Source organism: Homalodisca vitripennis, chromosome 8 (assembly GCF_021130785.1).
Source record: "Homalodisca vitripennis isolate AUS2020 chromosome 8, UT_GWSS_2.1, whole genome shotgun sequence".
NCBI classification, from domain to species: Eukaryota; Metazoa; Arthropoda; class Insecta; order Hemiptera; family Cicadellidae; genus Homalodisca; species Homalodisca vitripennis.
The window spans coordinates 29,116,679-29,132,103 of NC_060214.1; the positions used below are offsets into that span (position 1 = coordinate 29,116,679).

Here is a 15,425-nt window from a genome sequence, read left to right on the forward strand (position 1 = left end):
TATATATATATATATATATATATTTGTTTAAAATAAAATAATTGCTTCTATGTTTAATGTAGGCTATTGAATAACAATATTGTTCAAAATTAATACAAACAAAGTAAAATCATTTGTATGGTATTTAATTAATGGCCGTAGTAGAATAGCGATTAACATGAGTTATTCATGGTGTCGTTCGCTGTGTGGCACGTAGCGCTGTCCTGCTGAAACCACATGTCGTTTACATCCTTATTGTTTAATTTGGGCCAAAAGACATCCGTTATCATCATTCTGTAGCATTCGCCGTTAACAGTGATGGCCTCACCAACGTTCTTTTCAAAAAAATACGGACCAATCACACCGCCTGCCTAAAGTCCGCACCAAACAGTAACTTTCTGTGGATGCTGGTTGTTTACCGAACCGGTCTTCTCGAATTTAGCTACCAAACGTTGAAGAGTTGACATTGAAGGGCCTCCCCATCTGCCGTAAAATGCTCGCAACGCACATAACGTTTTAACTAGTGAACACTCATTTTGATAATAAAGTTTAATCATCTGAACATGCTGCTCACACTCGTGTAACTTGTCATGAAATGGCAGCACTCACTGAACAACAATATACTAATGAAACAGCTGACATCAAAACAACATGTCTGCCACAGGCTGCCAACATCTACCAGCCCAAAATGAAAAACCCTATATATTTGGTTCAAAAAATAGACACCTAGTTAGAAATACTACCTTTATTAACTCTTCAGCCAGCCATATAACAACGTTTATACTGGAAGATTCGATTCGATATATATATATATATATATATATACAGGTATATATAATGGTTTTATACAATAGTGATTAGGAATAAATAAATAATACTAATACATCTTTTTTTTAGATCAGTCATAATGTCCCTTTTTAAATCAAGAGAATTGTGGTCAACATTTTGTGGGAAAGAAGAGCAGTTCGATAACGGGTGTATGACAGTAGCAGATATACTCGGTCAAGGCTTCGAGTGTATTGTTGTTGGGAGTCACAGCGGCTTCCTGAGAATATTCCAGCCTGAGGCCGACTCGGAGTGTGACGCTGAGGGCTACAGACCGACCGATCTCCTCATAGAGACCCAACTGCCGCAACCTGTGATCCAAGTGGCAATCGGAAAATTAGTCTCGTGAGTTCTTTTGTCAACTACTAAGGTTAAATTTTTTAAGTTAGGATACATAGATTTGAAAATATACCATAAGAACTTAAATTTTGAACTGATGTTTGATCTAAAAAATTATAGGAAAATGTTATATTTATCTATCACAAATTATTACCTGAGTGTTGTTGAACAGTCAAAAAATGGATCCGAGTTGTGAAAAGTTTCGAGCTGAGCCGTTCTCATTTTATGGCTACAGTTGCATTTATTTATTATCAGTCACTATTTCGGTCAACAATTTATATTGTTTAAAACAATAAAACATGTTGGAAATGTTAATCACCCAAGATTTAAGTTGATTATTAGTTTCTCAATTAATTTAACTCCTGCTGTATGAGAGTGTACAATAACAGTAATTCAAGTGTTGGGCCCGTTAGACAGTATTAATTTTAAAAGTAATTACTAGTATTGATAAGCTTTCTTGCTTAAGTTTACTTCCTGCAAATTGTAATATTGAGGATGTATTTATAGTTTTGTTAGTAATTTGTATCTTACAATACAATAAAACCAAGTTTTTAGGACCTATTACCCAATCTTTTCCCCTATCTTACTTTAACTTGCTACTGCCAGCAGTTTTTGGTGTGGAATGTGAAAATTGCTAAGGTAAGGTGAAGATCCATGACACATGCGATCCCAACAAGCTAGGCAAAGTTACAGCAAGGTGAAAACAATGAAACATGGAACATTTTTCCTAAGTAATTTTTCACCATTAGTTCACCAATCGATCAAACTATGAATAATTAATACTTTTGTAAAGTTTAATGTTAAAAGAATACAAACGTATCAAGTGGAAACTGAAAACTCCATGGCATGATAATGCTTCAGCAGACAAAGCGCAACTTGTCCAACAGATTATGGCAAAATCTCCAATTCTAATTGTCGCTCTTATGATTTTTTTTGGTGTGTATTCATTTATTCTGAAAAAAACCAAAAGGAAACATTTCAAGATTTCATATTATGCTGTATCGTTTTACTGGCACATGAGGGGTTAGCTTTTAAATTTAAATGTTAATTCTTCAGTGTTAGAGATTTAAAAATATTGCTGAAAGCATCTGTAACAACAACAAAACTCTTTTAGTATTTTTACATAAAGTTTTATATACATGTGCTCACTGCACCAACAAGTTGTATATTGCACAGATCAAAAGGACAAGTTCCTAAATTCCCATTAAATTAATTTTTACAATATTTCTTTCCCCAAAATTATTCAAAATAACAGAATGAATATTGACTGGACTCCAGTTAAAAAGTTCACTTACCCGCAGGTTCGATGACGATTAGCAAAAAGATTAACTCTAAGCACTTTCAAAGTCTACTCGTTACTATAACTTCCGATCAACTGAGACGGGAGGTACGGCATGTCTACCTCACCCCACCTCTCAATTTTGTTATCAAACACTGCCATCTGCGATGCACGCCTCGCTGATAGCAGCCTCTCAGTCCAGTCCTTATTATTCTTCTGGGCCTACTCCTTCCACCGGTAATCCAGTTACCGTTCCACCGTAAAACCGTTGTAACGTTCGTTTGTATTATTATTTAATACAATCAGTACAGTGCGACAGGACAACTGTTTATGTTTCTATAAGATGACACAATAATTTGCTTTGAACGATTGAAACAACACTGGCCCATCACAAGGAAAGAGCCTATTGAGAAATAGCTCCAGTCTCTATTCATTTGTAGCAGTTCCAATTCTAATAATTTTTGTATACACATTGTATATCTTTAAACAAATGTTGTACCTGCTTCCAACAAAATATATTCTGTGTATTTTATATCATCTGCATAGGGACTAAAAGAATAAGTAAATAAATATGTTTTTGAAATAAAAATGCATGTAATGACTCAAACACTAATAGATTGTTCATCTCCAGTGGATCCCAAAGTACACAAATCGGGGTTCTTCACCCTCACAGTATGGCCGTTTACAGTCTAGTAGAAATCTCAGGCTCAGCACAGCACGGTAAGTAGTTATCATTGATCCTACTGTGTATAATTTTATGTATATCTGAACTATAGACAAGTTTTGCAAAATGAACTGACTGACAATGTAAAAATAACTTTTTTCAGGTGATCAATATCATCTAGTGATGGCCTATGAACATCAACTGTCCAGATCATCCTATTCATTTTTAGTTGGCCCTTTTGGTGGAGCAAAAGGGCGGGACTTTATTTGCATCCAGTCTCTGGACGGAACTCTATCTTTCTTCGAACAAGAGACATTTGCTGTCAATCGGAGCCTGCCTTGTTTTTTGTTGCCCTCACCATTCGTGTATGTGCCTTCGTCGGACTCATTTGTCGTCCTCAATGCCAACTGGATACTGGAATGTTACAGGTACACAGGAGTCTTTTATTCATCATTAATATTGTTTAGGGTGTGTGTTTTAAAGTTAGTACCATAGTGCTCTCTCTGCTGTTACTGCGTTATGGTGATAATCTATTTTTGTGCGAAAACTAGTATTACGGCTGAAAGCTAGGGTTATTTCTAATTGATAGGAAAATCAAGAACCTTACCTTGAAAACTTCCATCTAGGGTCCACTGAGTTAAAAGAAACATGTAAATGAACACATATTTAGAAAATTTCAATTGCACTCGAGTCTTTCTCAACATGTCAGACTGCATACATTCTTTCTACAGATACCCAGTATATGTTCACTGGCAGGTTAAAACCTGCCAGAGGAAAACCCTCCTGAACCCTATAAAAAAAGTTGAAAGGGAATGTACCTTTTTAGTGAGGACTTTTAAGTATTCACTCTTAGGCTGAATACTTATTTCCTCCTCAGATACAGCCAGTTGTATGGAATCAATTCAGCATAGACACATGCTTCAATGCGTGCTCAGCAGTTGTGATCAAGATACAGCCACCTGACCAAATGCAGCTCAATTTCTATCTGTGTGGATACAACAGCCAGTATTATGCAATACAGTCAGTGTTCAGCAGATGTATTTTAATTTGTGATTCGGCCACAAGGTTTGGAAATGTGGCTACTATGTCTTTGGTTGTATGATCCCCTATGTTCTCTAACATTGGATTATCAATTACACTTGATAAATAATGTTCAAATTTGATAATAAGGTTCTTGGTTGCTATCAGGTATGAGGTGTTGGCCGATCTCAACCGGAAGTTGGTGGCCTGGTGGACTCTGAACTTGGGGGAGCCGGTCGTGTCCATGGAGGTAGTGGCCACACAGGGCTCCAAGTCGGCCATCTTTGTGTTGGGAGAGCGAAACCTGTATTGTCTCCGTGAGGGTGGCAGCATTGAACTGGCCAAACGACTACAGTTCATCCCCTGTTGTCTTCATCCTTACGTGACTGGTGAGCTTCATTTGTCTTCAGCTCTAGTGATTCATGTAACAAGTGTAGTAGTTTAGTAATTCATCCTACGGATTTGAGAAATCAAATTTTTTTAAAATAAATGGTCTTTAGAATTTCCGTATCTCATCAGTTCTGGGAGCCAATATAGGTATAGACACTAGACGGAGTATACATTCTGAATTTTCCAAAATAGTGGTGATGATTTGAAATTGATATTTTACCATTGGAGTCTGTTGTGCATTACATTAACAGCTATGAGGTAGAGTGCAGAAAAAAACCATGTTTTCTTTCCCAAAATAAAAGTTAAATTGTTTTAAAGAGTACTTGTTGTGGCTGTAGAGCCTTTGGCATTATCCGGATACATTTTCTCGAACATTGAAAGGGTTAAGAAGATTCCTTTCCAACATAACCATGAGGTGACAAAGGGTGTGTGAGATGAAACTGCTTTCTTCACCCATTACCACCATGCATTGTTTCTTCACTCATCACATTATATGAAGCTCTACTTAGAATATTCTGCAGTGTCCCCATCGGAGGTTAAGCATTATGTGTCGTATATTAACCCTTTGCACACCACGAATAAATCCATTAACTTTCCTATAAAGCCAAGACAAGTAAAATATATTTTTATTTGAGTTTGCGCTAATTTTTATTATAACTAAAAAAGCAGAAAAAGTATAAAACAGAGCATTTTACTTAAAATTAGCGTATTTATTGATAAAAATAAAAAAGAACTATTTACAAAACTGTTTATTTCAAATAAATTTAAATTAAACTAAATATACCTTGTCACACTAGAAAACAAGATAAATTTTTCAAATTAATTCACTATCACATGTTGAAAAATAATAAGGAGATACGTAGTAGACGCACACTCTTGACAACCGAGAAAGCAGTAATACACGCTACGGATATGTTTGGTTATGGCTCTGTAGGAGACGCATAACTGACGAGCAGGTGTTTGGAGTTAGGCAAATTGCACTCCCCTCCCCATGCTGCAGAGTGAAGGTCGTTTATAAATACTTCCTTGGCAACTGCGATAAGCACGGAACGTGCACTAGCATTTTGAAGGCCTTAAAGGTTCTCTAGGCCTGTATTATATTAATATTTACTTTTATCTTATTATTAGTTCCTAAAACTTTTTAAGGCATGTATCTGTTTGACAGATACATAAATTTATGTCCTATGGTTAGCTGGAAGAGAAATGATAGAGGAAAGGATTCCAATTTATAGTTTTTATCTGTATTAGTAAGTTGTTACGAAACAAAAGTGTAACAGAAGTACAGACTAAGTCTTCAGACAACAGTTAAATGTTGAAAGAGTGATAGGATTTTAGACATTTTTCATCATCATATGTCACAATAATTATAACACAAAATTTCAAGAATTTTTATCTATTTTCTTTTACAAGTTGGAATGCTAATCAGCCCTTTGTATGTACTGTACTGCTTGGGAGTTAAAGTGTTAAATTGAGTGTTAGAAGATACAATATGACTTACTTTTGTGGCCACTTGAAACCCAATTGAGCTTTGACCTTATCAACAATGTGCCTTTACGCTCTTCTATCTTAGCTTATGAAAAGATCTTTTCCTCAGGTCTGCTCTTGCCTGATCTCCCCATTCCATCCTTGGTCACCTTTTAAAATATGACACTCTTGTGGCTACTGGAAACCCAATTGAGCTTTGACCTCACCAATAATGCGCCTTCATGCTCTTCTATCTTGGCTTATCACAAGATCTTTTCCTTAGGTCTGCTCTGCCTGATCTCCCCATTTCATTCTTTGTCTCCTTCTAGTTCCCTATTTTTCTAATTCTCCTTTCACCGAAAACAATTAAATTTCTTTGGGAGCTTACAGTTCTGATACCTACAGTAGAATAGGCTGGATCATTAATTTATACAATCTTGTTTTGGTTCTAATGGTTAACAGCTTGCCTTTAAGTAGCTTTATCAGGCTCGAGTAGCTTCTGTCTGCTGCAGCTTTCCTGAGCTGTATTTCAGTATATTCTGTGTTTTACTCGTGAAAGTTATCTCGAGGTATTTAAACCCTCCATTTTCTAAAATTTATAATTTAACACATCCAGTGTCGCTTGACTCTCTTAGCTAAAAACTAAAAGATGAATAAGTATTTATTCCAAACTTACATTCAAAGTAGTAACATTGTTGATTAACCGAGACTTTCCTCATACCATTAGTTCTTAGTCAAAGGAAAAAGGTTTTTTTATGTCACCAAATCAATAAAAGCACTTATTAATCATAATTATACAACACTTGTTGTGTATCAATGCCAGCTCATGTATTTCCAATCTGGTGGCAATATAAAAATACAATGGAGAATCTTTTTAGCGCCACAGATCTGTGCTACTGCCACATTGATTGTATTTTCAGAGCCAGAACGCAAGGCGATGGCACTGGTTGTCGCAGATACTGCCACACTGCTTGTGTACGACATGGCAACACTGTGTTGGTCCTCCCAACTCCCTTTCATCCCTGTCGTCATTTCCAGAGTTAATTTCAAGGTTTGTCCTTTTGGCAGCACACGGTTTTCTGCAACAACCAAAGCACTTTTTAGTATGGAACGTTTATCGTAATTATGACACTTGCACTGTTGTTTTTAGGTCAGTAGCGGCACATTTGTGTGAATGTACAACAGTATAATGGTGTTCTTTCAAATATTTAAAGTCTAAACTGCATTGTTCGATCTTTAATTTTGCAAAGTTACTAATGTACAGCTGGGAGTGCGACAAGGATCGGTACTGGATCCAGTCTTATTCCTGCTTCTCACTAACGATCTGCTCAATTACTTGGGACGCCTCTGTCACACAGTTATGTACACACAGATGACACTGTCATTACAATAGCCAAAAAAGTAGTCAAGAACTTTCTGAAAACCTAATCACCACTTTAAACACAACTAAACAGTTACTGTCACTCAAACAATTTGGTATTAAACAATATAAAACCGTCCAAATAAATTTTTCTACAAAAAACAAAAACACAAATTTTCCAACCCCCAACCTAGGACAAAAAATCAAACAAAACACCTTGGTATACTAATTGATGAACACTTAACCTGGAAACCACACATCGAACAGCTTTGTAAACAATTAAGCACCAGCATCTATGTAATACGTAGAATAAAACAAATCAGCACCAAAGATTCAGCTAAAATTGCTTACTTTTCATTGTTTGAGTCACATCTCAGATACGGCATAGCTGTGTGGGGAGGTGCCACCAATTGCAACTTAGAGAGAGTCCTCAAACAGCAAAAGTGCAATAAGATGCCTAGCAGGACTCCCAGTTTCAAGAAAGCAAATAACTGAAGATCCTCACCATAGTAAACCTCTACATTCAAGAAGTGATCCTGCATGCTGTTACTCAGGACAAACCAGAAACAGAGACTCCCACCAGCATCACACTCGTAATGCTTTAAACTTTACTCTTCCAGTCCACCACCGGAGTCTCTCTGAAAAAAAGCCATCATACAAAGGAGCTCTTTACTTCAATAAACTTCCAGAACCTCTAAGAAAAGAACCACCAAAACGTCTTAAAAATACACTGACCAACTGGCTACAAGAAAGACCATTTTATTCAGAAAATGAATTCTTAAATAATTTAATTTAAATAGAAACATGATATGTACTATATGACGCAATGTACTATTCTCAACTGAATATGTCAATAAAGAATTTGTCTATTGTCTATTGTCAACTACTGTGGCTGTTGTGAACTGACAATGTGCGTTATTCGTTTGTCATCTGTACTCTCAGTGCTATATCACTTCAACTCCTTTGGACCCTGGTGTGGACTCGGATTCACATTACTGGTGACAGTGATCTATGGTCCTCAAAATAAGGTACTGTTAACCCATTTCAACTATGCCCTATAATTGCATATCTCATTATTCTTATTCAATATATTTGCCCTCACTAAACACCTACCCATAAAATCAATGTAAAATTATTCGTTAAAGCTCAGCCAAATCCCATGGAATGACATGCACCATCCTCAAACTCAGTGTTCGTCATATATAAAAGAAGCTTCATGCAAAATTTGATGTTTATAGTAAAGTTTGTTTTTGAGATAACGTGCAGACAGACAGAAATTTTATTTTTCCAGCCCTTCACTAAAGCTCAGCCAATAATTGACTTCTCAGTTAGAGAGACATTTTGTTCATTTGATCAGCTTACATTGCATTGTTACATTGGTAAAAATCTGTTCCTTTGTTCTTGCAGAATGCATGACAATACAATATTTGTTCATACTGACATTGGATCAGATTTTTTTTAGTGCCCTGTTTCTGTACTGTGTAGTCTGTGAACATGGTTGCAACTGTTGCAGGGCCTGCAGGGGTTGGTAGCACTGTTGTCAGAAGAGGGGCAAGTTGTGTGTTGTTACCTGGGCACAGAGCCTGCTGTATTCGTGCCACCGCCCGTCTTGAACAAAGCGCACTCTTACAGAGACTTGCAGCAGAGATTGCTCTCCCTGCAGCAAGAAATCGATGCATCGTCTCAGAGTAAGTTTGGGATTTTGGTAACAATATTGATTATCCCCTTAACAGCTTTTTCCGAGTTAATTCGTCACTGTCTTGACTACTAAAAAGAGCAGCTAATGAGTTAATCCATCTTGCAAAAATGATCCTTTTCATTTTGATCTGTGACGGGTGGCAATTCGATTAGTCGGAAAACCGCAAAATAAATAATAGTACGTAGTTCACTGTTTTGCCGCTAAATGGTGTGGGCATGCTGATTGGTCTGCATTGCGATGTGTAATTTGCTTGAAGTATCATTTGTGCCGAGAATTTCGTTACTAGTGATTGTGATGTAGGTTTGTGCATGACTCCTTGCTTGAAGTTTAATTTGCTTAAAAGATTATACCAAATTCAACAAAGATCCACTCAAAAAGGTGTTCTTTTCTAATCTTTAATTAAAAAAGTTATGTTGTAACTAAAATTGACCAATCAATTTAAATATGTAATAAAAAAATAAGCATTATTTTGTTCATTTTTCTTAATTTTAATAAGCCACTAAGGGGTTGTAGAAATAAAACATCGTATATTTCTCATGTATTGTATAAATACCTCTTTATTAATTACCTCAGGCTTTTTTAAACCCGTTAACATCAAAATTAAATCATTTTAACTTATATATCATTGTTTTCAGTAAATAAAAATATTTATTTTTATTGGGGTTTTATGTTTTTTTTATTGAGGAAAGTTTTCCAAAGTGCCTAACACCTTCACTGTGACATGAGGCATGTACCAACTTTAGGGCAGCTGGCATAGTAGAAATCCACTTCAATCAATGTGTTATAACTCAAGGCTTTTACAGCTGAAATTGAAATGTCCCCCTCCCCTACTTTTATCTAGATTTATTCAGTATTGTGTACCTGATCACTGCCGACAATTTTTTAGTATAAAGTACTTTCAGATATTAGTTGGAGATTGAAAGGAACGATATAAATTATTTTTAATTGTTAACTTTTATTTTCAAAGATATTGGCTTCTGCAAACAATAAAACAGTAATTGGTCTTATAGCCACAGTTATTCCCTTACATTGGTCATATCGCTACAAAGAGAAAAATTGGAATACGATAATTAACCTACATCAACAGTACAGTTGTTCTTTAACCCATTGCGGATGGTATTGTTTTGGCGCGCGGGCACCAGCGCGCGCGAATTAATTTACGGTCAGCGGCCGAACTAACAGCAATGGTGCGCCACATCGTATCGCTCGCTATTGTATACTAGAAAATTCAGCTGTGAAGGTATAATTCAGATGGAACATGAGCCTGCTGAGGTATCCGTGATGTAGGAACTATAACACGCGAGCAAGGTTCCGGGGTGGCAGGGATGATGTCTGAATCATAGTCTAAATAAAGCGGCTCGAGCGAAGCGATTACAACATCCGGGCCATTGTCTAGACTAAACCCGCTAACATGTACGTCTGCGTCGTTTAGTTCCGTGTCACTAACCTCAAAAGTATTATAATAAGAACTGAGGAAAACACCCAATCAGAAGCGCTAAAAAGCAGAGAGTAAACTCATATGAATGATTTTTCAACTTCGACATACAACTGTAATAATTTTATGACGTTGCAGTTGTGTATTCAAGATTTTATTGCCAATTTCAAAAGGATTGGTGAGAGATTTAATTAAATCAAAGTTATTAGATTTATATAACATATAATATTTTATTGTTTTATCAGGTTTATTTAAGTAGTAATCTCTGCAGAAGTAGCCTAATACGTTTTTCCGAAAATTAATCTTCTTCAAAGATAAACCTCAAACCATAAGGTTTTCAATGAGATCTTGATGAACTGTCCGTTGTGAAACCATCTTCAAACTTGTTTTCCAGTTGTTTTCCTCTCTCTGACGAGCCAGTCAATCAAATTCTAACTTTGTTTTTCATTATTGGGTACCTATTAAAATTACAAGACAAAGGATTAGGAAGTTTACTCTCAAACACAATTGGTTAGAAGCTTCATAACTTTGTCGGAACTTAGTGTAATCCTATGTAAATATTTTTAAAAAATCATCTTTCTGTATTAGTTAAAAGGAGGTCTATGAAATATCATCATAAGGCTATTCGTAGTGGAGTCAATGTCAAATTTAACTAACTAAGCATCCATAACATTAACTTAGCCGTATTCTAATAATATTATAAATGCAAAAGTGTCTTTTGTTGTTTGCTTTCAGGTATGAACTATTTAAACGATTGTACAAAACTTTTATAAGGATATTCCCAGGGTTCCTAGGATGAACATAGGCCTATTCTTATTTCGTAACTCCTTCCAAGCTACGCCGCACTGATCTTTAAAGCAGTAAAAAATTCCATCTAGGTCTCTAAAGTTGGGTAATGTGAATTCAAAGAGCCAGTTAAATATATTCGATCATTGTGTGTAAACATTCTATTACGACAGCACGACTATATTTTTAGCTATTTTAACCAATATTTCCATTTTTTCTATATTTGTAGAGTGAAAACATAAACAAAAGTAAGAAAATTTCTTATTTAAACATCTCTTAAAGCCATTCCAATTTGTTTATTCTGGGTGACAAACCAATACACGAGACAATAAATGTAATCTCTATGACATATAATTGTTGTATCTTAAAAGCCGGTTTCAAAAAATCTAGGAGATATCCTACTGACACTTTATATGAAGAAACTGCCATTCTATCAATTCGAAAAATATTCATTAAAACACTCCTCGTTCATATTTATAAACATTTTTATACAATTTTCTCTACAACTTCGCATTCTCATAACACACGATACTCACGGAATATTGGTGTCTCATCTATGCAAATCAGTAAATCCTTCTCATCTACAAATTCTCTTTATATATCCCATATTCTGTATAGAAATATCTGTAAATACTTTCCTGACAACCAAATATTCAACTCACCGTCGATATATACATGCAAGAAACGCTCGAATGAATGGCTGTATGCTATCAGCGCAGAAGAGGCCGAGGCAATTATCACGGCTGACTACAGACGGACCTGACTTTTGACCCTGCCTCCCTCCTCTTAAATGCCACTTCAACAGCACTGATGCCTCTATGGTTTTTTCCTATTTTATACATTTATTTTTTATTTCATAACATTTCGGCAAGAAATCTGCTAGTAATAGGTTAGGTTGTTCTGCGTGTTGACCTTTTTATCTTGAAAATACACCATTCCTTAATTGTTTTTCATCTCAGTAAATCTTTCCTTTAAACTATTGGTAGTATGTACGCTGATAAATTTCAATACCGTAATACGTAAATACGGTTTTTTTTGGCGCGCGCGCGCGCGCGTGTTTGTGTGTGTGTGTGTGTGTGTGTGTGGGTGTGTTGTGAGTGTGTGTTTTGTGTTGATGTTATATGATAATTAATCACCCGATTCAATTCGTCCACAATCTCCAGGAAAGCAACTCGAGCCTACGCACAGGCTTTCTGCCCATGTAGGCTCATTTCCTAGGCCACTTTAATTTGATGAGTGTAATATTTTCATGTTTAATGTTTTTTTAAGTACACATTTAAATATTATAGTAACAAGATAATATAGATTTGATAGTAAATGTGCTAGCATGTAAATATTTTTGGGAAATAAATTATGATTTGATTTGATTTGATTTGATTTGTTGAGATGACATCGCATCCATTTCTCACTGATAAGGTTATTTACTTATATAATTCCTGAACTGGAAATAGTACGATATAGCCTACGTGGATTGGGAAGAAAGAACTTTACTGTGTTATGTATTATCTTTATAAATAGATGGAAACCGTTCAATTTAAGTATTGAAATGTGTTAAATATTATTGATGTTGATTTTTGTAAAAAATAACTAAATAATAATAATATATATATATATATATATATATATATATATATATATAATATATATATATACAGGGTGTATATTATGTCTGGAAACACCCAAATATATCCTTTAATAATTTAAATATAAATTTGAAACCTCTTACAATCGTGATAGAGATTGGGCATCTACTTTTTGGAACAATGTTTTGTTATGTCACACCAACGGGGGACGTCCTGCCGAGGGTATCGTGAATATTCTTAATGGAAGCCTATACCTTGTGATACATAATTTTAAAGGTAATAGCTTACTGAATTGAATGCCACAAACCGCATCTCAAAGGAATTATTCTATCAGAAAATAGAGCATTTTTAGTATTGAAAATTTACTGATGTTCAACAATGTAATTTTAACATGGTTCTTGCCACAAAATGTGTTACACTAATTTTTTAGCATTTTTTAAATGTTCAATTAAAATAAAATAAACAATTTATTTTTAAGCTGGTTTCATTAGTACAAATTTACCAGTTTTTATTACAATGAATAAAACTTATGAGTCACTTTCTCTGATTACTTATGAATCTGTACTTGGTGTTTTCCAGTCAGCAGGAAGGTTTAAAGAGACAAAGGTCACTAGCCTATGAGAAACATTATTGTGTTATTAATCATCTGGTCTACAGGTTTCAGTTTGTTGAGCATGGAGCTTTCACTAGACAGGTCTAAGCTTGGGAATTACAAATGGACAAAGGTCATATCATTCCTGTCGAGTTAATCAGTGTCTCTGAAGCATTGCTGTCAACAAGTTATCTAATTACAGTAGTTCAGTTTTTATTTGGCATTTTAATGGAATTGTCTGAAAGAGAACGAATTACTCTGTTGATGATGCGAGGATATGGCGATCGTCAAAGATCTTATCGGGAAGTTTGTAATTTGTTTAATGACACTTTCCCAGAAAGGAATCCCATAAGTGTTTCAACAATATCAAAAACTATTGAGCGTTTTGAAATGACAGGGAGTGTACGTAATCGGCCAAAGTCGGGTAGGATACAATCTGCAACAGATGAAGAACATGCACTAGATGTTTTGCAAACATTTATTGAAGACCCACATACATCGCTCAGAAAAGCTGCACAGCAACATGATATGCACCCTATGTCTGTGAGTAAGATTTTGAAAATTAATAAATACAAACCATTTAAAGTTCATTTAGTCCAACAGTTAAGTGAGGATGATTACGACAGAAGAGTTGAGTTTTGTGAACTTGTGATGCGCAAATGTGATGACAATAGAGATTTTCTGACCAACATACTATTTTCTGATGAGGCAACTTTTTTCCTAAATGGCAATGTTAACAGGCACAATTGCCGTTACTGGGCTAGTGAAAACCCACATTGGATTACTGAGTCCCATTCACAGCAACCACAAAAACTGAACGTACGGTGTGGAATTTTAGGTAACAAAATTGTTGGACCCTTTTTCATCAATGGAAATTTAAATGCCGAACTTTACTACAATATGCTCCAAAATGAAATAATCCCAGCTATTCAAATTGCATCAGGAGAATACTTTGATAATGTATGGTTTCAGCAGGATGGTGCTCCACCCCATTATGGGAGACAGGTAAGAGAGTATTTGGATTTAAGGTTTCCTCATAAATGGATTGGCCGAAGAGGAGAAATCGAATGGCCTCCAAGATCTCCGGATTTGTCACCAATCGATTATTTCCTATGGGGTCATTTAAAATCCAATGTTTATAGAAGAAAGCCTCATAATTTGGAAGACCTAAAAAAAAGGATTATAGAGGAGATTGCTTTGATAACTGAAGAAATGTTAGGCAACTCTGTCGAATCATTTTACACAAGATTGGCTCATTGTCAAACCGTAGAAGGAACACAGTTCGAACAATTGCTTTGACACCAAATGCAGGTAAAACGTTTGTTGTAAGACTTTTCTAACAGCATACATTATTTTTTATTTGTAATAAGAAATCAATAACATAAGTATTTCCATAATTGTACTGTAATAAAAACTGGCAAATTTGTGCTAATAGAACCAGCTTAAAATGAAATTTTTGTTTTATTTAATTGAACATTTAAAAAAATGCTAAAAAATTAGTGCAACACATTTTGTGGCAAGAACCATGTTAAAATTACATTGTTGAACATCAGTAAATTTTCAATACTAAAAATGCTCTATTTTCTGATAGAATAATTCCCTTGAGATGCGGTTTGTGGCATTCAATTCAGTAAGCTATTACCTTTAAAATTATGTATCACAAGGTATAGGCTTCCATTAAGAATATTCACGATACCCTCGGCAGGACGTCCCCTGTTGGTGTGACATAACAAAACATTGTTCCAAAAAGTAGATGCCCAATCTCTATCACGATTGTAAGAGGTTTCAAATTTATATTTAAATTATTAAAGGATATATTTGGGTGTTTCCAGACATAATATACACCCTGTATATATATATATATATATATATATATATATATATATATATATATATATCCAAACTCATTAAAAAATTTTATATATGTCTATTTATATTATTTTTGGGTAAAAATGTCAAAATAGTGGGGCAATGGAAATTTCATTAATTTAATCTATACGTGCAACACCT

The 15,425-nt window shown here is 35.1% G+C and overlaps 1 protein-coding gene across 1 annotated transcript in view; it reads left to right on the forward strand.

Annotated features, from left to right (window-relative positions):
• The window catches only part of LOC124367459 (protein PTHB1), a 59,369-nt gene that overhangs the window by 990 nt on the left and 42,954 nt on the right, over positions 1-15,425 (forward strand). The window contains exons 2-7 of the mRNA XM_046824284.1: positions 877-1,149; positions 3,054-3,142; positions 3,250-3,514; positions 4,275-4,495; positions 6,881-7,011; positions 8,834-9,008. Of these exons, the coding sequence (XP_046680240.1) occupies positions 887-1,149; positions 3,054-3,142; positions 3,250-3,514; positions 4,275-4,495; positions 6,881-7,011; positions 8,834-9,008 (1,144 nt within the window). The 5' untranslated portion in view covers positions 877-886. The remainder of the gene's footprint in view (positions 1-876; positions 1,150-3,053; positions 3,143-3,249; positions 3,515-4,274; positions 4,496-6,880; positions 7,012-8,833; positions 9,009-15,425) is intronic.